Source organism: Heptranchias perlo, chromosome 15 (assembly GCF_035084215.1).
Source record: "Heptranchias perlo isolate sHepPer1 chromosome 15, sHepPer1.hap1, whole genome shotgun sequence".
Lineage (NCBI taxonomy): Eukaryota > Metazoa > Chordata > Chondrichthyes > Hexanchiformes > Hexanchidae > Heptranchias > Heptranchias perlo.
In genome coordinates, this window is record NC_090339.1 from 15657068 (window position 1) to 15682861 (window position 25794).

At 43.0% G+C, this 25794-nt stretch overlaps 1 protein-coding gene across 6 annotated transcripts in view; it reads left to right on the forward strand.

Annotated features, from left to right (window-relative positions):
• The window catches only part of elf1 (E74-like ETS transcription factor 1), a 225288-nt gene that overhangs the window by 163572 nt on the left and 35922 nt on the right, over positions 1–25794 (forward strand). For all 6 annotated transcript variants that reach the window (XM_067996872.1, XM_067996873.1, XM_067996877.1 and 3 more), the window contains 2 exons: positions 10705–11079; positions 20495–20660. In XM_067996872.1, the coding sequence (XP_067852973.1) occupies positions 11008–11079; positions 20495–20660 (238 nt within the window). In that variant the 5' untranslated portion in view covers positions 10705–11007. The remainder of the gene's footprint in view (positions 1–10704; positions 11080–20494; positions 20661–25794) is intronic.

The window sequence follows — 25794 nt, forward strand, 5'->3', positions numbered from 1 at the left end:
GAGGGCTGATGGTGTGCATGTAAATGTAGCTTATGAAGAATTGGTGCCTTCAGAAAGGGAAAAATTGGAAGGGGTGGGAAGGAAAAGGTACAATTTTTAACTCATCATTTAAAAAATTTTTCTCCAACATTGTCTTGTCCCTTCCCAACCCCCTCCCACCCTGCTGCATGGGGATTATCCTATTACTAAAAAGCTAAATGGTCAGATAGACATTTTTGTTAGAACAGCCAGGGTGACTTTGCTGCCTTATTCCCTCAGCAGCTCATTTCTCTCCCCCCCCCCCCCCCCCAAATCAATTACAAGGTAAGGAATGTCATTGCTTAGGAAATTGAGAGTGTTTCCAGCTGTCTCATGTAGTGTCAGTCTTGAACACTCCTACATCAGGCTTCTCGAAACACAAAGTACCTTATATTCCGCCCCAAAGGTGCAGCTCCAGTCTCCAGCAAGCACCCCTACTGCTCTAGTGTGACATTCTCATTTTCCACTTGAGCCTTCCTTCTGCTGTCCTTCAATGAGACTGACAGTTTAATCCTCCCAGCCAGAATGGGGCAGGTTCGGGTTGGATGCTTGATATACCCCATGCTCGATTTTACGCTCCATTGATTTCAAATCGAAAGCTACTGCATGGCCATTGTCCTGATGTAACTTGTTTCCATCAAGTCATTTAAGACTTTATTTCAAGTAATAGAAAGCTTGCCTGAAGGCCTGCTTTGTATGCAAATACCGCCAAATATTCCTGTTAATTTAACCAACAACAGCTTGCATTTATATGGCGTTTTTAATGTAGAAAAAAGTACTTCAGAGGCATAATCAAAAGTATAGTCTGAATGCTAATGTCATGCCATAAATGGGGAAATTAGGAACTTCCAATTGATTCCAACTGTAGATATGTTTTATTGTATTTAGTACAGAAAGGAGGTAGTTAGCAATACTGGGTGAAGGTGTTGCTTCAGATTCATCATTCTTGACAATCCCTGCCCTTCATCTCTGGAGAACATACAAGTTCGGCAAAGGTAGAATCTTGGGCCGGGAAAGTCCTTGGATCAGCTCCTGCTCCGCTCGTGTTACTTCACCGGAAGTGCAGCAGAATCCCTGTTTACGGGGATAAGCTGGGTTTCTTCCGCAGTTCCGGTAAAGTAATGGCCAACGGAGTGGAAGCAGCTCCCAGGAATTTCCCGGCCTTGATTATTTGAGATTTGGGCACCTTTCGCATCTCTCACAAATGCGTGGAAAAAAATAATCTTACAACAGCTACAAAAGTTTATTTTGAAGTTTACAACCTAACCTAGGTTATGAGAGGAAACACCACACTGGAATATGTATCTTTCCGAGTAAACATAAACTGACAATGTTCTTTACAATACGGAGTTTTGGATGCTTTAAAAATGCTGCCGTTGTCCTCAGTGGGTTACAGTCGTAAATTAATAATAACCTGGCATTCAGCCTGCTCTGTAGTGGACATGACTTGGCATCATGCCTTAACTGTCCTGAATTGGCAACGAGTTCGAGAGTGTGTGAGCAGAAACACCATACGTGTGCTGGAAATAGAGGTGCTATATTGCGGCTGATGTTGAAAGCAATGCAGAGAGAGAGAGAGATCCCAGCAATATCCTTAGCCCCATCCCAGTTCCAACCTAGAAATTCCTGGTTTCACAATACTCGACAGCATTTCATCTTCACAGGGTTAGCCGTGGGCGGCTCAGTGGGCAGCACTCGCGCCTCTGAGTAAGAAGGTAGAAGGTTGTGGGTTCAAGTCCCGCTCCAAAGACTTGAGAACAAATCTAGGCTGACACTCCAATGCAGTACTGAGGGAGTGCTGCAGTGTTGGAGGTGCCGTCTCTCAGAAGAGAGCTTAAACCGAGGCCTCGTCTGCCCTTGGAGGTGGATGTAAAAGATTCCACTGCACTATTTCTAAAAAGAGCAGGGGCGTTCTCCCGATATCCTGGCCAATATTTAATCCTCAACATCATCACTAAAACAGATTATCTGGTCGTTTATCTCGTTGCTGTTTGTGGGACCTTGTGTGCAAATTGGCTGCCGCGGTTCCTACATTACAACAGTAACTACGCTTCAAAAAATACTCAATTGACTGTAAAGTGATTTGAGATATCCTGAGGCTATGAAAGGCGCTATATAAATTGAAGTCTTTCTTTCACCTTGTGAGCTCCCAAAAACAGAGTAGGGGAGGTAAATGGGAAGCAAATTGGCCATTAATCCACTCAAGATCAAGGTAGTATTGAAATCTATTTCTTCTTGCAAATCATATTGAAATATTTTATAGAGGAATACATCTATCCTAAAATAGATCCAACCCAATCAAATTGTGTCCAGTTCTTGTTTTATTTAGTACCCAATGATATAAATGACTGTTTTGCCATGATGAACAAGAGTGGCCTATCTGAGTTGCTGGTGCAGGCCCAGCATCAATAACAGCCCAACATTACTGCTAGTGTGTTGTATATAATGAGGTGCTTTCCACATCACTCTTTCTGTTGTTGTTTGAGGTGCAATGTGTTGGTGGTTCTTTACTAGTCTACAGCATAAACATATTTGAACGCGCTTAAAGGGAAGTAATGCTGAAAATATCTGCAGGGCTGTGAGCCTGGGTGGGGGAATTCTGTGGTTTTATTATTGAGTTCGCCCACTCAAGGATGGCACAGATGCCTGAGCAACAGTGCACTGAATGCTTCTATGTACAAAAGTGCTTTCACTGAGATACACAAGATTTGTGGACTATATTGTATGGGGCCTTCCTAAGATAATGCAAATAAGTGAGCTTTGAATGTGTTAAGGAGATAATTGGCACCAATTGGTTTCACAGCTTAAACTAAGTGTTTATACAGTACAGAAATATATTTTTACCACAACAATTCCTGTCTATTTTCCCCTTCTTGTCCTTTCTTGAAGGTGTTGATTCCTTTCTAGGGTATCATTGCACAGATGATAGCTCCAGATCTTACCCAAGTGATCATTCTTCACATGTTGAGTCTTAACAGTGAGAACCGGAAAGCTATTTGGCTGTAGGGAGCATCACAGTTGAAACCATTCTTATTCTGACCCAATGTCGATGCATACACTCTTCCAACAGAGGTCAAGTGTGAAGCAATCAGAGCAGGATCCCTATGTGATCATAAGATCACAAAATAGTTGTACATGAGGAAGGCCATTTAGTCCATCTTGATTCATCCATCCAGAAAGACCTGCATGTCACCCAACTGTAGCCTCCAATTGTTTCTTAAATGATTCCTGGATTTTTTTTTTGCCTCCGGTACTCCTGCTCAAGGTTTGTTCCAAATTTTGATCACTCTGTGTGTGAAGAAGAATTTCATGTCTTTAAGGATCCACTAGTTTGAAGCTATGCTCCCTTGTTTTACTCCTATAATTTAATTCAAAGTAATCATAGAAAACTTATAGAACCATACAGCATAGGAGGCCATTCAGCCCATCGAGCCTGTGTCTGCTCTGAAAGAGCTATCCAATTAGTTCCAGGTTAACTTTATCTATACCTTTAGCAATCTTGTGTACCTCTGTAAGATCACCTATACATCGAATTACATAAAAGTTACAACACGCAAACAGGCCATTTGGCCCAACCAGTCCGTGTCGGTGTTTATCCTCTACTCGAGTAAATATTTCTAATCACATTTACCCACCCTGTTCCCATATCCCTTCAACCCCTTTTCCTTCATCCACCTATCCAATCTAATCTTCAATGTTGACATCGTTTCTGCCTCAACCTCTAACCCTGGAAGTGGATTCCACAGCCTCGCAATTCTCTGTGTAATGAAGTTTCTCTTGTTCCCTCGTTTTGTGTTCTAAATCTCTTACACTTAATCTTGTACACACAAAGAGTGGTAGAAGTTTGGAACTCTCTTCCGCAAATGGCAATTGATACGAGCTCAATTGCTAAATTTAAATCTGAGATAGATAGCTTTTTGGCAACCAAAGGTATTAATGGATATGGATATGGGCCATGATCTAATCAAATGACGGAGCAGGCACAAGGGGCTGAATGGCCTACTCCTGTTCATATGTTCCTATGTACCTTTGACCCCTCAACTACTGGAAACAGTTGCTTCTATCTACCCTGTCTTCCCCCCCCCCCCCTTCAAACTTTAAACTTCTATTATATCACGACGTAATCTGCGTTTTTCTTTTGAAAATATTGCGTCTTTTATCACGTCTTTCTTCTTTGTATTTCCTCATACCAGGCAACATCCTAGTGAATCTGCATTATATGCTCTTTGCAGCCTCAACATCCTTCCTATAGTATTTTGGTATCATCTGCAAATTCGGACACCACTCCCTCTAGGCCTAAATCCAAATCACTGATATACACAGTGAACAGAAGTAACCTCCCAGATGCTGCTTTCCAAGCTGAAAAGCCCAAGTTTCTCCAATCTTTTCTCTCAAAATCAGACCCTTCTTGGCTCTTCTCTGCACTGCCTCCAGCACTTGAATGTCTCCCTTGTTCCTTGGCGACCAGAATTTAAGCTTCGACCTGACTAGAGCTCTATAAAGTCTTCCCCTCCCTAACCCTGGGACACCAAGCCCAATTGTTGCAGCTCTAATGCTGGTCCAGTTGAGATCAGCTAACTTAGTACAGACTGGACATGGAATCGTGGGCCCTTCCAGCTCTATATGGCTCACTCATTCACTGGGTATATTCAGGTGGTGGGGTGGGGGGGATTTGCAGTAAGATTCTGATACCTTAACTTGGTTGCTTTAAAAGGAAAAGCCTCCTTTGGAAAAAATAACATTATTTGTCTGTAAGATTGGAAATAATGGTGTGATTAACAGAGTAGCCACTGTACTGGAGGAAGGGGCCCGATGTTGCTATTTTCCTCTTGTGCTTGCAAGCCACATGAAGCAATCATCCAGTAACATATGTTTCTTATCTTCCATCATACCTTGTGATCAGCAAACCAGTTTCCATTTAATTATTTCCCTCATCCCCTCGTCCCAATTTTCTCCACAGGGCGCTGACTCATGCTGGAACATGGTTCAAAGGGTACTGGAAGTCTTCCAGTACCTCACCCAAGCAGCCATTCTTCACATGTGAGCGTCAGGCAATTCTACTGGGGGAGGCAATACAGACTTCATCTACTGATGATGTGCGCACTTTCCAGTAGAGGGCACTGGATACTAATCAGTAGCTGGAACCCTGGCTGACTTTCCCCCTCCCTCTTTCCCCCCCCCCCCCCCCCCCTCTCACCACCACCACCACCAATCTAGGGGCACTGAGGCCAATTACAACACCCCTACTGCTGACATGGCCGAGATCAGCCAACTCGGTGTAGACCAGGAATCTAAGCTGAGATATTTTTAATCTATGCAAGCTAGTTAATTATTTCAATGTTGGAGGGGGTGGGGGGGGGGAGGATGGAGAAACATGAAGATGGCCTGTAAAATTTAAAAGAATATATATTTTTTATATATATTATCAAAGTGTGAAAGCTGTGGTCAAGTATTTAGAAGAAAAGCTAAACTTGGCTGTTGTTTGTGCCCAACTGAAGCTGCAGATCAGACCACAGGAACCATCTAGAAATGTGGAGGTCAGTGACAGACTGCCTTTCCCAGGATGAGTCATAATTAAAATCAGATGACCGATTTATGCAACACTCTGTTTTGCAACGCAGCAGTAACTACAGAATATCTCAATATTTTTATTTCTCAGGGCCGATTCTGCAGCTCTTTTGTTGATTAGGAACTTGCTGTTTTTCTTCTTTATCTTGCCAATTTTTTTTGTTCCTGTTCCCTGGTGAAGATGTTGACTCCTCGCTGGCTTGCGTTTTCACGGGCACTGGTTGCCTTAAGTTGCCTTACCCAATTGGCTAGTCTTTATGGGCGAGATTCAGCCTTGAGTGTTGGCAGACTATTCAACCCCGGGGGGTATCACAACTGAGCCCAATTCTGCTCCTTGCTCGATGCGTGCACTTTTCACTTAATCCAGGAGTGCTGAAGCCAATTTTAATAGCCGTACTCAAATCTGGGAACATTGTGGTGTTTATCAGCGAAGCTCCTCCTTGGGTAAACTGACTGAGCTGTTGGGTGTAGTTCGCGATTTACCATATGCTTCTAATGACCTCAAATGACTCTGGAGAGGTAAAAGGGTTGAAAAAAAAGAAAGAACTTGTATTCATATAGAGTCTTTCACGACCTCAGGATGTTCCAAAACGCTTTACAGCCAATGAAGTACTGTTGTAATGTAGGAAACACGGCAGCCAATTTGGGCACAGCAAGCTCCCACAAATTGCAATGTTATAATGACCAGATAATCTGTTTTAGTGATGTTGGCTGAGGGATAAATATTGGCCAGGATAACGGTTTAACATCTCATCCGAAAGACAGCACCTCCGACAGTGTAGCACTCCCTCATTACTGCACTGAAGTGCCAACCTGGGACTTGACCCCACGACTTTCTGACTCAGGAGCGAGTGTGCGACCAACTGAGCCACATTTGGTTTGAATAGTTGGAGGTTTTTTTTTATCCGTCGTCCGGTTGGGTGGGACTGTACTCGCCTGGTTCCATTTTTATCTATCCACTCGTAGCCAGAGAATCATCTACATGCTGCCCTTCGATGACCTCATCTGAAAACACAACGTCAGATTCCACATGTACGCTGACGACACCTGGCTCTACCTCACAACCCACCTCCCTCGACCCCTCCACTGTCTCTCATTTGTCACGTTGCTTGTCCGACTTCCAGTACTGGATGATCAAAAGTTTCCTTCAACATAATATTGGGAAGATGGAAGTCATTGTCTTTGGTCCCTGCTGCACACTCCGTCCCCTAGCCACCGACACCATCCCTCTCCCTGGCCACTGTCTGAGACTGAACTAAACTGTTCGCAACCTTGGCGTCCTATTTGACCCTGAGATGAGCTTCCAACCGCATATCCGCTCCATCATCAAGACTGCCTACTTCCACTTCCGTAACATCGCCTGACTCTGCCCCTGCCTCAGCTCATCTGCTGCTGAAATGCTCATCCATGCCTTTGTTACCTCCAGACTATACTATTCCGATGGTTTCCTGGCTGTCCTCTCATCTTCCTCCCTGCATAAACTTGAGCTCATCCAAAACTCTGCTGCCCGTATCCTAACTCGCACCAAGTCCCGTTCACCCATCACCCTCTGCTCGCTGACCTACATTGACTCCCGGTCCGAGAACGCCTCGGTTCTTAAAATTCTCATCCATGTTTTCAAATCCCTCCATGGTCTCGCCCCTCCCTATCTCTGGAACCTCCTCCAGCCCTACAACCCTCTGAGATCTCTGCGCTCCTCCAATTCTTGCCTCTTGAACATCCCCGATTTTAATCGCTCTACCATTGGCGGCTGTACCTTCGGCTGTCTAGGCCCTAAGCTCTTGAATTCCCTCCCTAAATCTCTCCACCTCTCTCTCCTTTAAGACGCTCCTTAAAACCTACCTCTTTGACCGAGCTTTTGGTCACATGTCCTAATATCTCCTTATGTGGCTCGGTGTGAAATTTTGTTTGATAATCGCTCCTGTGAAGCGCCTTGGGGCGTTTTACTACATTAAAGGCGCTATATAAATGCACGGTGGTGTTGTTTGAATAACTGGAAATCCGTGAATAACCTCTTTGAGCTGGGATATTGTCCGTGTTTCCTGGGATAAGCAGTGATGAGCTTCGTGCTAGTCCATGTCACTGGAAAAAAAATTCGTAACATGGCTGTGTTTCACCGATGGAGAGCCCTAATTCTCCCCAACTCATTGCAAACAGGGAATCCATGTGCTGGTCGGAAGCTGTCCATGACTAGGGGAACCGTGTGAGATAGTTGTTCTGAAGTTATGGGAAAGATTTATTTTTCCTGCTCACTGTTGAACTTGGCATGTACAATTTCGCTGTGAACAGAGGGAAAAAAAACCTTTTAACAACCCCACCATGCGGTTTAATGCAGAAGAATGCGCAAGTGGCAGAAAAATCAGTTGATAATGGTGGAGTTAATTCGAACGATACTATATCACTCGCACCGTCATTCCAACAAGGAGAAATCCATCGGTACAGCAGTAGCACCAGCGAAAGCCTGCAAGAACGCATAGCAGACTATTACTGGCGTCATTTGTACGAATCATTTCCTTTGAGTTTTCTGTGATGATGATGATCCATCGTCAGAAGATAAAAGAAATAAGCGACCAGTTTTCTAATCACTCTTCGTGCTAGTGCTGTACAGTGCTGGGATTTGGCAATAACATGCAAGGGTTTGATTGTCCTTAGGGACCTTTGATCACCAAGCAAAGAAGCCAAAATCATTTTGTATTGCTGCTGCTAGTATCTTGCGCATGAAAATTTTCAAGAACATACAAGTACAAAACCTGTTTCAATACTTTGCAGGAGCCAAACTTAACAATTGATTCTAACTGAATTCATGCAGAAAGGCTCCTGCACCAAATGTGGAATTTATATGAAGGGAACATGTTTGTTTTGAAAATGGCCTCACCAACCAACAATTGCCCTTGAGCACATTCCTTTATGTGGAGCTTACATATCTGGGGAAGGGTTGGATTGTACCTGTTATCATCTGTAATGTTAAAATACTTGCACTGTTAATCTTTTCATTTTCTTAATATTTCCTGATATTTATACTAACAAATATTTGCAGTTCGAGCACATGTACATATTCAGATTTTATAGGACTTCCCATATGCGCAGCATATAAATATTTAAAATGACTTTGCAATTCACCTCCATTGCATGTCCGTTTGGACTGCAAATATTGTGTTAGTTTTCTCCCGTGTTTTATACGTGTCAAAAATATTGAAAGGGTATTTTTCATGTACTGTGGATCATCAGAGAAGTTTTTTTTACTTGTATCTTTTGGTAACCTGAGGGCCCTCATTATTGAGAATGAGCAGCACTGGAGAGAATAAGGTAAAACAAATCTCAGAAATCCATTAGGAATTGATTTTGTTTTCAATTTTTTTTGGGGGGTGGGGTGTGGAAAGAGAGAATTTTTCATGCAATAACTTTCCCTTTCAACTGTATATCAGGACAGCTGAGATTACCTGGGCAGCTGACAAGCTCATTCGTGATCTGGGGTTAGCTGGATGGTCGATGATCTGTTTTTAGTGAGTAGATTTGGCCACTTTTGCTCTAGAGCAGGCTTGGCGATCCAGTCTGAACATACTGATTATGAGCAAACGGTTACTTGAGTATTCAGCAACAGAAGAATGTAGAAACACATAATCATTCGAGTTTACTTTAATGGAAGATTCTGAAGTAAAATGGGGAATTAGAATCATTAGAATTTTGCAGCACACAAGGGTAGGGCATTTTGGCTGCTCCTGAGAGAGCTCTCCTCTTCATCCCATTTCCCCTTTTGTTTCCCCGAACCGTTAAAAACATTTTCATCAAATTAATGGTGAACTTTTCTCAGCCTCCAAACCCTTTTTATTCTCTTTTAGAACTGCTGATCTCCTGTCAAGAATCCTGGGCAGGAATTTGAATTAAATTACAAACTTAAAAAATGGTCCCAAATCCATGAGCAATCTCAGGGGTTGCTGTTGCCAATTTTAGTGGGTGAACTCTTTACACATTTGTGTGAATTTTCTCTGCCTGCCATTTCAGTGGAGGCGTTAACCCGCTTAAAACAATTAGCCTAAACTCAACCTTGCGTGCTTATGGGCTTTTAGCTTTGCCTTGAACTGAAATGCTCCCTAGTGTAGTTTATGTAACTTCTAAAGCCTCATCCATAATAAACTGTGCAGTGAGCTCCTCCTTCAGATTCTGGAAAAATGTTAGCACGTTAGCAGCAGTTTTTCACGAATGTTGATAGGCCCATGAGTAAAGTCTCTGTGTATAATATAGAATCTTCTTTCTGCTTCAAACTAAAAAAAAATTAAACGGCATATAAAGGTCCTGTTAGTGCTTGTAAGGTACAGATTCCTAAAGCTATACTCCAGTGGATTCCTTCTTAAGATCACTTCCTGTTTAAATTTGCACTCTCCCTCCACTCTTTGTTTTATTTACTTTTCTCTATTCCTTCTTCTCTCCCTCCATATTGGTCACTATTCTCCAACCAAGATAATAGAAAGACCATCCTGTTGCCAGGCGTATGCCAAGGTCTTTGTGTTATTGCGGCCTTAAGGAAGGGCATCAGAATATCAGTGACTGACTTGCCCTCCGGTTTTTGTTCCCTCACTTCCCCTGAGAAAGTGTCGGGCCTGTTATTGGCTCCTCTCCCTCATGACTTGGGTGAGGGTGGCATCTCCCCATGTCTGGAATCATTGGTGTCAGTCCACATCATCCCTCTTCCCGGCGTAGTGCTGCGATATACCGATCTGTCGTGCCAATGGTCTAGCTTAAATTAGCTCTTTTTAAAAATAGTCGAATTGGTGGTCAGGTGTTTACCTCAGATGAACCGTTACTTAAAAGGGCGCAAAAACTGTAGAGTTTGTTTATACATACTGAGCGGCAAATTACTCAAATATTTCTACAACGATCATTCCGATTTTGGATCGCTGATTACTTGAGTCGCTAACTGACTTTGGGAAACCCACTTGGAGCAGATTTACTGAACAAGCCATTTCTCGTATCAGTTATTGGGCTGCCTGGCCTACTGATACCAGCACCACTGGTCCTAATGTTTGGGGATAAATGTTAACCTTGGCTTCCAAATCGTTACTTTGAGTAGTGATGTGGTCACTCCCAGATTAACATTTTCTTTTTGTTTTGCTCTTTCAGATCTAATCCATAATGTTCCAAGAACGTTCCTTCTCTGCGAGATTGTAATCCCACCTCCAGGACAGAAGAAGGCTCTCCGCTATCTCGGCACCACCACACTGTGTGATGTACACGCAGCTTTGATTCAAAGTTGGTTGCCTTGGCGTATGTTTCTTCGCATCAAGGTCATCAAGGCTTCCGAGACTGATTTATTTCTCAACACGGACTATCTCCTGGAGCACAGAGCAGTCTTCACTCTCTCAAGCCTGTCGTAGTCTTTTATCCTGATTCTGGAGAGCTGCTGGAGCCCTTGATCTGCAAGTCATGGCTGCAGCAGTCCAACACACCGAGCTGGTGTTTGAATTTGCCAGCAATGGAATGGATGATGTGCACCAGGTACGTCCCACATGCTTAATGTACGGCGTACTCCGTTCGACAGTAGGGCACATCTCAGAAGAGCTATTAACCGGCCTACACATTTACTGGATTGATTAACAGCAGCAGAGAGCCCAAGTCTTTATAAGTTTAGGATGAGAACAGGTTTCAGATTGGTGTTCCTGAGAGTTTGGACGGTGACTGCTCTCTCCAGAAGTAAAGGTTAAGGTGCTATATATTCTGTTGCTGTCTGTCGGTTGCTGATCCTTTAGCAATTGCTTTCATGGCAACTTCATTAAATTTTAACTAAATTCCATAAATTTTCTTTCATCAAACCCTGGGTTCCTATAAAGAATTGACAAGAGGACAACAGTATGTTAATCACAACATAACAAACTCAATAATGTAAAAATTCTTTTAGATCTTAACCAAACTTCAAAATTCACTTTCTCGCCTCATGCAACTTTTAAAAGTGGGCACTGTGGTGTTGAAATCCTTCTTCATTATTACAAAACTGATGAAAAAGCGGTGAACTGGAAGGCTCATTAAAACCTACTTTGAACAATCACAATTGACCTTATTGCAATTTTATGAAAGCTGTTTACAAATGAACAATAAACGTTGTCAGGGGAGGGTTACAGAGTGAGTAACTGAGCCTGGAAGAGTCAAAGCTGTTACCATGGCGATAATGTTGGATTGAGTTTATCCCTAGATGGTTAGTTCCACACTACATGGTGATAGTATAATTGCAGTACAATCCCATTCTATTTCTAAAGAGTTCAGTAGGATCTGGTGGCACAGTGCGTGCTAGAGATTATTTTTCCCCTTCCTTCTCTGTGGAGATACTTGGCTTGCCCTGTATTCTGTGTCTCCATGGTACAGCTGAGATTGTGAATTTACAAGGCAGGGAAGCAATGGCACAAATGTGTGTAGCGAACATTTGAATATTACAGTTAAATATTTTATTATCGCTACTCTGGTGTCCTTGAGTGATGTCAATACCCTGACATGGTACTGCACTGTTTCTCATCTAAATAGATGTTCGCATTAACAAAATGTATGCTCACTCTCCAAAGCCCATGGATGTGACATCTAATCAAAATCCCATGTGATGTATGCTTCTCGCTTCGAGTCTGTGCACCTGTCGTAGTTGGAAATCTCCAAGTTCCTCAGTAAATGTCATGCAGATGGATTAGGCTGAGCGATCGAGCACTGAGGCAGCTGGTTAATAAAAGTGAGTTTCCACCACTCCAGACCTGAAGGAATGATACTACAATGGCATTGTAAACACCACTTAAATAGTCCTGGAGACATCAGCTGGCTGTATAGCAACTGATGGTGCTAATTGAGATCACATGCCCAACAACAGTATCTATTACTTATTCACTAATCAGAAATGGTATTAGCCACATCTCTATTCCCAATTAGCAACACATAGCTAGTGGCTAACGTATTGGACCTAAGCAAGCGGACGGGCCCTCGGTTTCATCCAAAAGACAGCACCTCCGACAACACAGCACTCCCTCACTATACTGCACTGCAGTGTCAGTTTAAGATTATCTGCCTCAATCCGTCGTGGGGCTTGAACCCACAACACTCAGACTCGGAGGCGATACTGCTACCAGCTGAGCCAAACTGAAGTCATTTGATGCAATGTTTATTCCTCTTGTGAAGGAGACCTGTATAACTCAGTCACCACTGCATCATTTACACCTGTAAGGGGAAAAGAAACACTGGGACGAAGCAGGTTCCACAAGAGGTTATACCTGCGACGATCCACTCTGGGGGGGGGGCAGGCATTTTGGTCAGGGATGACCAAAGTTTAAACGTGTGATAATATTCCATTAAGAAGCAACTTCCTTAAAGATGGACTCGCACTTAGTACACTCATTTTAAATAAAAAACATTTTAACAGCTCTGATTAACTTCCCTTTTTTATTTCTGTAGATTCTCCACCCCCTCAAACTATCTTTTTATAGATGACAATTCCTTAAGATTGCTGGAAGTGGGAGAGGCGTTTAACTGAACACAGTGAGGATTCTCTTTGATTTCATGGGCAAATTTGGCTTGAGGTACCAGGCAAACAATTGTAACTCCATGCCCAAACCTGCCAGAGTAGTTTTGAATCCCGCAGTATGAAGGAACGGAATTAATATCTATAATGCAAGGTATTTTGAACATTAGGGGAGATTTTCCTCTGCTCTGCGCCTGGGGAATTAGCATTTCCAGGTACAGGGAAGAGGAAAAAAGGGCAGAGACACTTGGGCAGGTGTCCGCCCACTTTGTGCTACCCCCCCACCCCCCAATGGATTTCCTGGGACTTCCCCACAGTGTGTAACTGGGCCTTTGCCCGTAGTAGATGCAGGCCCAGTGTTGGTACTTCAGTACAGCGGGAGAGAATGCTACAGCCTCCTGCCTCACTTTCCTGGGAATCCACTCACTGGGCACGCCAATGCAGGAGGGCTTGTCAAAAGCTGGTACTGCCCCCGGACCCCTGTAGACCTGAGGGGGTGGAGAATCTACAGAAATAAAAAAGGGAAGTTAATCAGAGCTGTTAAAATGTTTTTTATTTAAAATGAGTGTACTAAGTGCGAGTCCATCTTTAAGGAAGTTGCTTCTTAATGGAATATTATCACACGTTTAAGCTTTGGTCATCCCTGACCAAAATGCCTGCCCCCCCCAGAGTGGATCGTCGCAGGTATAACCTCTTGTGGAACCTGCTTCGTCCCAGTGTTTCTTTTCCCCTTACAGGTGTAAAATTCAGGTTTAAATATCTGCCCAGTGGGCTTGTCGCTTTACCACAGGATGCCTGATTGCTGTGCCTGGTATGTAGTGAGTAGTTTTGATGGCTATGAAGTATATGCCCTGTGTTGTTTGCTGATCTTCTGTGTCACTTTGCACGTCACTGGTTGTGAAGCATGACTCCTAAACTGCAGAGATTATGATGTCCCACTGCAGTGGTTAGTGGGCCAGAATAACCTGTAGCACCATGGACCTGACCCCCCTTCCCCACCCATGTAGCAACTGAACTACTGTCTGCAAGTAGAATATCTAGTTATTGTCTGTGGGTACGGTTAGATGCTGTATATATTAACACATGGGCCCTGAAGTTACCCACTGTGATACGACAATATAAACACGTAACGTGTTGGGTGGAAAGTCCCCTCTCTGATATTTTAATGGCGGTATTAATCTGTTAATTAAAATAGTGAGACAAGGGTTTAAGACAAAAGAGAGTTTGTATGTTGGTCTAATTTCAGAATGTCAGTGTATCCACAATATAACTTTCATTTTTATTCTTCCTGAACGTGAAGTGATTTGGGGCAGGAAATGGTGCCCTTACAGTCTCTAGAATGGTAGGTAGAATTAAACACATGAGGTCTTTATAATGTGTGGGTGGGACACAGAAAATCCAAGTGAATGAATGAGCGAATTGAGTGAATACTCGGTCATATTTTCCATGAGCTACCCTTGGCCATATTGTACAATTTCCACAAGCTTTAGCTGAGATTTTAATGTGGGATAAATGGGGGATTTAAATTATGGTTTGCTTCCATACTGGCTGCATTACTAGTTTGTGGCATCACATTGTACAATCCAGCTTTGTCCTTGTTTGATTCACCGTAGCCTTGGCATCTGAGGTAAGGATCTTGAACTGTATTTTGTGCTGTTTGGATCTGCTTCATTATTCCCCTCCCTCTTGCCATGGTGGTTGTCAGGGGATATTGTGTGGCAGAAATGGGAGATGGTTGAAGTTGAGAATTAATCAAAATTGTGTGGATCAGTTGATGGGGCCCATTTCTGCAGTTCACGATCTGTGTGTGAATTATCTGTTGTTCAGTGTCCCTCTAACCATAAACAGGGCATTATAATGGAGTAGATATATCTCTGGGTTTTGAGCCTGCTGGATATTGCTCTATACATTTAGATACACGATTTTATGGGGGAAAAAAGATTTTCCAGTGTAGAGAGTTTAAATCACACAATCCATTTTACCTCACCTCACCTCCTGACTTCCCACAGCCTCTCCCCCACAAGTCAGGAGTGGAATACTCTCCACTTGCCTTGATGGGTGCAGCTCCAACAACACTCAAGAAGCTCAGTGCCTTCCAGGACAAATAAGTCAGCTTGATCGGCACTTTATCCACTAGGCTAAACATCCACTGTGGCTACAATTATCTACAGAATGCGCTGCAGCAACTTGCTAAGGTTTCCTTGGCAGCACTTCCAAATCCGCAACTGCCACCACCTGGAAGGACAATGGCAGCAGGTGCAATAGGAACATCTTCACCTTGAGGACAGGCTTGAGGGGCTGAATGGCCTACTCTTGTTTCTGTATTCCTAAAGGTCGAGTTAAAATTTCCCTAGTGGCTGGTAAAGATTGGTAGTTAGTTGGTTGGCTATCCTGGCGGATAAGCAAATAGAAATGGTACATTGTTGGAGAGAAAAGAATTGATGAATGGAGAAAATAGCAATAAAAATGGGGTGTAAAAATAAAAGCAAGATCTAATGGAACTGGCCACTGCCCTATTTGCCCCAGACCATTGCTTTGATCCAGAGCCAGATGGTTGGTTCAGGCTTGGTTGCAACCTCCTGGCCCAGCTTCCATACATTATCACATACACCAAATATAAATCCTGGTCAGTGAAGCAATATATTGTGAAGGGTTGGTATTCAGCATTTGCGGGACAATCCCTTTCAATACTGTGATCCTTCTGTTGGCAAACACTAATGTGACAGTAAAATTATTACTTTTAAATTTGCCTTCAACCAGGAAAATAAATTGAAAAATAAAAGAGTAATCCTTTACCGTGGATGGGCCAGACTGGGGCACTGCAGCACTGGAATACTGAGCTGCTGCTGTTCCAACACATAGTACACAAATTGATAGGATAGATTCTAAGGCTACGTCTGTCACTGTTTGACCTACAATGACCACTAGCTACAGCCACTTAAGAGTAGACTGCTCAAAAATATTAAAATACAGTTCCAAATTCTGTTTATTGTGACCCTCTTGAACATCTCTGTGGTGGTGGTATCAACAGAGATCCAAATAGGTTTTGCTTCTCTTTTTTCAAGACAAATGAACAGGGTACGTTTGTCAATTTGCTTATCGTGAGGTTTGAAGAAGCAAAATTAGAGAATATTATGACTTTAGGTCCTTTAAGCACCTCGTAAGATATCTCCTACCAGAAGGTGGGAGCAAGGAGACCAGTAGCAGATCAGTGAAGAACAGCAGTATATTTGATTAATGTCAATAAAGTTGATTGAAGCTTGTGCTCAGTCTGGGCCTGAGTTTGACAGATGTCTGCTGCCCTCTTCTGGGCACTGTGCTATCTTGTCCGTCGGAACCATATGTATCGCGAAGGCACGTAGAGGGCACCTTTCCATTTAGGGCTTCTCTAGTCTGGATTGGAGATTTACCATTCTGCCACTGAGATAAGGAGGGTAAACATTGGGGACCTTGTGCACAGATGTCAGCCTCACCTGATTGAAAGCACAGCAATGCTAAACATAAAGGTGTCCAGATGTGCAGCAGTGAGGAGCTTATTTAGAAGAACACTTAGTATGGACGCAACAAAAACCATGGACTTTTCAGCAAGTCTTCAGTATTTGATCAAATATGTCCTTTTTACTTGTTTTTCCGTTAAAACGTGTAAACTGAATTCTTTAGTGTTACAGGATTTCTTTTTAACCCTTTAAATGTTAAGCACTCCAGTGCTAATCTTTGTATTAGCCCATTCTACATGAATAAGATCAAAAACTGTTGGGCCATTGAAATTTATGGCAATTCTAAGTTGAAATGGGTTTCTTTTTTCTGTATAATTACATTCCTATATTTTAATTTCTTTTTTCTTTTTCTTGATTTTTTTTGTGTTTATCAAAGTTGGGGGGTTGCGGAGAGCGGTAGCGGGAGGGGGGAGGGGGGATGGGGTGGGGAACACTGGTGCTGGGAAATGAAGCACTTTCTGAGTCAGCATCAAGTACTTCCAGGTCAAGTGTAGCATTGCTGCGTACAGCTCCCTCTAGTCTGTCCTAACCTCAGAAGAGCACCAGTGCGAGCATTTCCATTTCCCACATCAGCCGTCCTGTGGCCTTTCTGAATGAAATTGTCAATTTAGTACCAAATTAAGGGCAGCTTTGCGCTTTGGGTACCGAGAAACCTATTTCACATAGGGCCCTTACAGGCATCAGAAAAAAGAGACCTGTCAACCTAGTCAGACTGGATTTGAACTTGGGTCTCACATGAAGAGCCTGTGTGCCATCCAGTAGCTTTCTTACTGCTGATTTTTTAAAGTAGGATATGTTTGTGTGACATGATTTTACTTTTTAAATTACCGCCTGGCACCCGTGCCCCTCCCCCACAAAACCTTAGCCATGCGGTGTTCATGGTGCCTGTGCTGTTTCTAATGGGCAAAAAGATTTTATTTCTCCATTTATTTATGCCATATGGAAAAACGAACCCAGAATGTTTTAATGTCCTACATTCAGAAGGTAGAAATAGACAGTCCGCTTATTTAATGAACAAAAATTAGTTAAGTAAAGTTTCAGTAGGGTGTTTTTGTTGCTCGGCATCTGACTCCCCTTGAGAATGAGCTTCAATTTTTAAAATTATTATTGAGCAAACGAGGGGCAGGCCCATAGTGCAGGAAAATACCAAGGTTGGAAGCTTTAAAAAAAAAAGGATGATGAGGTGAGTCAGGAAGTAGTGATGAGGGGGGTGACGCCAAGCTCGAGTTTTATATAGCTGAAGAATTTCCCAGCTTTGAAGTGCTGGGGACAGAATGAGTTATTGTAAGAGACTGTTACGATGAATCTTAATTTCAACACAGGGAGGAGGACGAGCAGCATGTAAAATAGCTTGGAATGAATCTAGAGTTGATGATGATGAAATGGAGAAGGACAAGGAACATTGCAGCGAGAAAAGAAAGAGTGAGAAAATGTCACAAATGTTTAGGGAATGGGATCAGTAACCATGAGGTGAAGAAATGTACCCACTGGTCACAGAAGACTTTCAACAGACTGATGTACACCACATACCTGTGTTCCTTGGTCATCTAGATGGGATTGAAGCAGTAAGGGTGTCAGTTTTAGGCAGGATACTGCTTGGAAATAAATAAATAGGCCAGACTTATTTACAGACTGAACAGTTAGTGCAAGTGAGTTAATAATTAGATATAAGTAGATTTTTGAAGCAGCATGGTTTCGACCTAGAGACTTGAAGGGTTTTGATAAGAGTAAATGAGGAGAAGCTGTTTCCATTGGCAAGAGGGTCGGTAACCAGAGGAGACAGATTTAAGATAATTGGCAAAAGAACCAGAGGGGGGAGATGAGAATTTTTTTTTATGCAGTGATTGTTATGATCTGGAATGCACAGAGCGGGGAGTGTGACTAATTGGATAGATCTTTCAAAGAAACAGCACGGGCATGATATGACGAATGGTCTCCTTCTCTGCTGTAAGATTCTATGGTGAGATTAGGCCCACGGGGACAATCAGCAAGAGCCGCCTCTTTCAAGGGGAGCACCACAGATAACAAAAGGAAGGTCAGTTAATCTAAACTGGTACTAGGATTAATGAAAAATAATATAATGTAAATTACAAAAGATAGTTACAGATGATGGAGGTCCATCCTTAGAAAACTACATATCATCACAGCATCCAGTTTCCACCTGAAGGACTCCGAGTTTCTGTCTCCACTCCCCTACCTGGAGACCATTCCAGGTATTAATCACTCTTTTTGTATGAAGAGGTGCTTTTTGAATCAATCCTGAACTTGCCTTTTACCAGTTTGTTCCCTACGTCCCCACGACCCGCTGTCATGATTTAATTTGAAATGATGCTGCAGATTAACCTTTTCTATCTGTCAGCTGTGGCTCAGTGCTAATACCTCGCCTCTGAGTCAGAAGATGGTGGGTTTAAATCCCACTACAGAGACTTGAGAACATAATCTAGGCTGATGCTCCAGTGCAGTACTCAGGGACTGCTGTCTGTCGGATGAGACGTTAAACCAACTGTCTCCCCTCTCAGGTGGATGTTAAAGATCCCATGGCACTATTTGAAGAAGAGCAGGGGACTTCTCCCAGTGTCCTGGACAATACTTATCCCTCAACTAAACACAGATTATCAGGTGATTAGCACATTGCTGTTTGTGGGACTTTGCTGTGCACAAATTGGCTGCCTACATTACAACAGTGACTGCACTTCAAGAAAAATACTCATTGGCTGTAAAGTGCTTTGTGTCTTCCTGAGATTGTGAAAGGCGCTACGTAAATGCAAATTCTTTCTTTCTTTCTTTCTTAGTATATAAGATACCAGACTTCAGTACATCAGACTTTTATATCGTCGATGTTCATTGGTTATGAAAAGTCTCTGGTGATTTGATACAGAACCTCATACCAAGACTGGCAGGTCAATCACCACCGGCGCACTGTGGCTGCAGTGTGTACCATCCACAGGATGCACTGCAGCAACTCGCCAAGGCTTCTTCAACAGCACCTCCCAAACCCGCAACTTCTATTACCTAGAAGGACAAGGGCAGCAGGCACATGGGAACGACACCACCTGCACGTTCCCCTCCAAGTCACACACCATCCCGACTTGGAAATATATCGCCGTTCCTTCATCGTTGCTGGGTCAAAATCCTGGAACTCCCTACCTAACAGCACTGTGGGAGAACCTTCACCACACGGACTGCAGCGGTTCAAGAAGGCAGCTCACCACCACTTTCTCAAGGGCAATTAGGGATGGGCAATAAATGCTGGCCTTGCCAGCGACGCCCACATCCCATGAACGAATTTTAAAAAATGAAATGTGGACGAATAGTCAATAAGAAAGATGCACTAGCCATTGTAACATTGGTCATTGAGTGGTAATCGGATAAGATATTCTAACTTGTGTTGACTTGCAGTATTTTGATGTTTAATTTTAAAGTGCTCTACAGATAACCCCAAAACCTGCTTAAAATAATGGGAGGTGACATCTGGAATCGATACTTGCGTTTATTTTGAGATCTGTCAGTTGTGTGGGGGTGACTTGGGGATGTGCTGTGGACATCTTTATATCTGCCCTTCGCCACCCCTCGGGGGGGAGAAAACAAACCAACTTTGCATCAGTACTGAGTGGCTTGTTTCAAACCTGCACCTTACGATTAAGTAATTGCTCTTAATAACGATGAACGTTTTGTTACAACAGTGTAGCATGTTAAAGAGTGGCGTGCACTTCAAACTGACTTTTCAGGTTTGGCTCCTTTGGAAATATGTTGAAACCTTAATTCTTAAGACTAAGGTGCTGATAGTCTCGGTTTAGGATGCATTCCGAACAGGTGAACTGCTGATGTTGAATTTTGTGGGAGCAGCTGCTGCTTCTTCGCTGTATGTTTTCTGTCTCTTTCCCTTTAATCCTGTTGAACATTTCTTGTTTTTTTTTGATCCTAGCTTGAAGACCCTTTGTCGTTTCCTGCTGTGATAGTAGAACAAGTGCCAAACACAGACTTGTTCTATTCTAGCCTGGATTGTGATGAGGTTTCCACCAGGATGATAGGCGATACATCTTTGGATGTTGTCGAAGAACAAATAATAGAGGATAACATTGGCCTTTCAGGTGTGTATCTTGTTGGGATCGACTAATAGTAATAGTTTGCTTTACATTGAGGATGGGCTGCAGTGCATCATACAGGAGGCAACTAATGGTGATTCAGAGCCAGCTACAGAAGGTGAGTCTTCATTTTCTACCTGTTTCTCTTTTGTTAGGTATCAACCTTGGCTCAGTGGTCGCACTCTCGCCTCAGATTCAGAAGGTCATGGGTTCAAATCTCATTCTTGAGACTTGACACATAATCCAGGCTGACACTTCAGTGCACTCTCGAGGGAGTGCTGCACTGTTGGAGGTGCTGTCCTTTGGATGAGACATTCACCCAAGGCCCCGTCTGCCCTCTCAGGTGGGCGTAAAAGATCCCACGGCACTATTTTGAAGAAGAGCAGGATGTCCTGGCCAATATTTACCGTTCCACCAACATCACTAAAAAAACATTACCTAATCATTATCTTCTTGCTGTTTGTGGGACCTTGTTTTGTGCAAATTGGCTGCCGCGTTTCCTACATCACAACAGTGACTACACTTCAAAAGTACTTCATTGGCTGTAAAGCACTTTGGGACATCCTGTGGCCGGGAGAGGCACTATATAAATACAAGTCTTTTCTTTCTATTGTGTTTCATTTGTGTTGCAACATGAGATCACATCCCAAGAAGCTACCTAGGGATGAATTGCAGAACTGGACAATGCATGGGCTCCAATTACATGATCTTCGAAATGCCCTGGCCTATGATTTTATTCTCTGATGTTAATTCAGTTCTCACAATTGCACTGAATTGGGTAGATATTCAGAGTCCACCCCCAAAGCACGATCTCGGACCCACCCAGATCGGAAAATTGCCGGCGTATTGCTTTCAATTTTCCATTCGTTGATAACACGCCCACAATTTTCTGATCTGCGCAGGAAACTTGGCTGCAGACAAGTACTCTGAAACTCTACCCTAATAACATGCCCTAGCTGTGTTCCCTACCAGTGTCTTTAAATCCTTGTTTTTTTTTGTAACTGTTGATTTGTACAATAGGTTCTGATCACTGTACAAAGATTGTGTGGTCAGACTCATGTAGCAGTGCTATGGAGAACAGTGCAGCAACTTTAAATTATAGGTTGAACTACCTGTAACAAAGGAGGTCACAATTATAAGATAAGTCTTACAAAACAGTGACCTGCCAAGGAGTTGAATTGACATCATAAACTTGGGCACTTGACACGGGGAGAAATATCCCAAGTCCTGGAGACAGTACAGAGAGAAGCCACTAGGCTGACGCCTATGTCAGTGGATTGAAGTACAGTCCCCACCACTTACACTGTCCACGCTTATCACAGGCAGCCGCCTATATTGGTCAAATGGCACTTTGTCATTTCCATTGGAGTCGATTAAACGTATTAACCGTGCCAGCTATTTTGGGCAGACTATTTTGAGTTGCTTTCCTTTCTCCCATTCAGTTGCATAAAAGGTCGTTCCCATGCAGTCAAATCCAGCTGCAGCTTTGTTCAAGTAGATTTTTAATTGTCCTAAGTTGTACGATTGAAGTCAGGGGCAGGGAAATTGCAGACGTAGACCTGCGACCTGGAACAGGTGCAGTTAGTAACATGGCTGCCTCCTGCCTTCCTACTACTTGTTATAACGTCTACTGCCTATAGCGGGCTAATCGCATTAACACCAATGTACCCGCTATAAGCTGTGGGGACTGTATGAGGAAAGCCCAGAGTAATTCGGGCTTAGAGCCTTGGTGAAGGTATATGTATATGATGGTGTATACGATAAGGGCACAACTTCTGGTGCAAGGCAAATTTAGGACTGATATGAGGAAGTTCCTCTTCAGCAAAGAGTGCTAACACTTGGAGTGGACTTTGGCTAGGGGAGTGAAGGCCAAAGCCTTTGGGTCATGTAGGATACAGTTGGACGTTGTGATGGTGGGGCCAGTAAGCTTTACTAGATGAGCCAAATGACCTTCCTCATCTGTACTTATGATCATGTTTCCAAGATTTGCTTCTTCTAGGGTGTACTCTTTTTATAAATATCCAGCTATTTGTGTGTCATAGTCAATGATTGGTTCCTGCTTGCGCACTGCACTGTATCACTAGCCTAGAATGTGTGGTGCGTCATGTGACCAGGTTTGAAGTAACACTCGGAGTTATTTAATTGGCTGGCATGAGAGAATATTGTATGATACTTTCAGGGCCACTTGTGTTAATTCATTTTGCCAAGTGACTGGTTAATTCAGCTACCCACATACAGTGGTGAGGTGTATCCTAAAAGGCTGGTTTAAGGGTGCCACGCCAGGATTGTACTTTATGCAAATCTCAGATGAATATAAGTTTTTCCCTTGTCCCAATTTATTAAGCTTGGCTTTGTTGTCAAAACTACTGCTCATCTGTGTCGGAAAGTTTGATTTGGAATTTGTGTCTAGAACTCATTTTATTTCATGATGAAATTATAATTTTGGTTCCGAGTTGCCCTCTACAGTAAGCCAAGTCTATGAAACAGTAACACCACAAAGAGCTGTTCTTAAAAGAACTCGACACTGAGAGACTATCGGTCTTCACACAATAACACGGTGCATCACCACACAAAGCTAATTTATTTAACATCATGTTCAAAATATTCCAACACTATAGTATGGGGGTAATCATCATAATCATATCAAAACCCAGCTTTTGGAATTTGTATGGGATGGCTTTAGCTGTGATCAGCACTAACATAACAAAACATGATTATCTAACTTCTTTGGTCACTGTGCAGCATTCAACATCAATTCTGTAAGTCAAATGGCATCATTAATCTGATGACAGGGAAATTATGATGTGTAGAACAATCCAGGTAACTTTCTGGTGGTGACGAGCAATTGATCCAGACTTGGACGTGTTGATTTAGATGTCTTTACAAAATAGCCTGTTATAATACAGAATAGACTTTGCAGCGAGTCTCTCTCTTCCCTTTTGAGGAGCCTGTTTGGTCTCCTTCACTGTTTTTAGAAGAGTTGAATTCTTGTTGAAAGACACAGTGGGGGGAACAAAATGCACTCAGAACACTGATGCTTTTGAAGTGAAAACACACTCTTATACTGTGTGCACAAATTGAGGAAGTATGAACATGGAATTCAATACATCATGTAAAATCAAACATCTAATTTTGCATTGGGAGGCTGTCCTATATATGAACTTATGATAGTAAAATGAGATAATGAATCACCAGGTTATTCACGATTGGCAATTTTTGCCTTGTGAGCCTTTAGAAAATCACATGTATCAAAGGTAATAAATTCCCTCCCTTTTTGAGTTTCTCAAGTTTCTGGAAGAATTGTTTGTCCCATCTGATAACCCCTGCTTGATCAGCGATGGAACATTCAGCCAGAGCTTCTTGAGCGGAGCTGTGAGTTTATCCAGTGAGTAGCTGAGTTGTGCAGACTTCGGATGAGCTTACATTTGATGCCTAGTCCATGATGAACTAGCTGATCTCAGATTGGGTGGTGGTAAGAGAACTACAATTGGCCACAGTGCTCAGAGTTGGGGAGAAACTAATGGATCAGAGTTCCCACTCCTGGTCCCTAACCAGCAAACCCTGCTGGAAATATGCATATATTTACATTGGCTGAGCATCTATGATGCCTCCTAAAGTTGAATATCTTGTCAGTACTCACTGTTGAGGCTAACAAGTGAATAACGGCCATTTGGGTGGGGTACCAGAGGGGACCTAGCATCTTTGGAACGATAGCCGAACAATGCCTTTGGGAAGGGAGAAAGTCGGGGGGGGGGGAGAAAAAGCATGAGGAGAAACAAAGTTCAGGCTGACCTCTAATGGTGGTTTTGACCATTATTCTGCTATTATTATTTTTAACTGACAAATTGAAGTCTTCAGATGAGATGATTATCTTGTTTATCCGTCTCTCTAAAAGTATTAACATTCTTGCATAGTCCAGTTTGCTGATATTGCTTAACTTAAAAAAAAATCAGGACTTCGAAATGTTAAAATAATTTGCAACAAAATTTCAGTGTTTCTGCGACATGTGCAACTGTGATGTATATAGACCCTGGCTGCACGCAGTCCCTCCTGAAACTGAAATATATTCATGATGTGGAGATGCCGGTGATGGACTGGGGTTGACAATTGTAAACAATTTTACAACACGAAGTTATAGTCCAGCAGTTTTATTTTAAATTCACAAGCTTTCGGAGGCTTCCTCCTTCGTCAGGTGAACGATGTGAAAATGAAATCCTCGAGATGAAATCGCATTTATAATTCACAGAACAATGCTTGGTGAGTACAGACAGTTTTTTCAACTGCCCGTTGCCAAGGCAATCAGTGTGCAGACAGACAGGTGTTACCTGCCAGGTCTCACAGAATATACAAATCACCAAAAAAAAACAACAAACAAAAAAAAACAGAGATAGAGAGGTAGAAACATAGAAAAGACAGCAACTGACCCGTTATATTAAAAACAGATAACATTTGTTCGCTGGTGGGGTAACGTGTAGCGTGACATGAACCCAAGATCCCGGTTGAGGCCGTCCTCATGGGTGCGGAACTTGGCTATCAATTTCTGCTCGACGATTTTGCGTTGTCGTGTGTCTCGAAGGCCGCCTTGGAGTACGCTTACCCGAAGGTCGGTGGATGAATGTCCATGACTGCTGAAGTGTTCCCCGACTGGGAGGGAACCCTCCTGTTAGGCGATTGTTGCGCGGTGTCCGTTCATCCGTTGTCGCAGCGTCTGCATGGTCTCGCCAATGTACCATGCTCTGGGGCATCCTTTCCTGCAACGTATGAGGTAGACAACGTTGGCCGAGTCACAGGAGTATGAACCATGCGCCTGGTGGGTGGTGTCCTCTCGTGTGATGGTGGTATCTGTGTCGATGATCTGGCATGTCTTGCGAGTAGTGGAGGTGTGGGGATGGCCATAGCGAGGTGTTCGTTGTCATTGATGACATGTTGAAGGCTGCGGAGAAACTACGCCATGTTCTCCGCAGCCTTCAACATGTCATCAATGACGACGAACACCTCGCTATGGCCATCCCCACACCTCCACTACTCGCAAGACATGCCAGATCATCGACACAGATACCACCATCACACGAGAGGACACCACCCACCAGGTACATGGTTCATACTCCTGTGACTCGGCCAACGTTGTCTACCTCATACG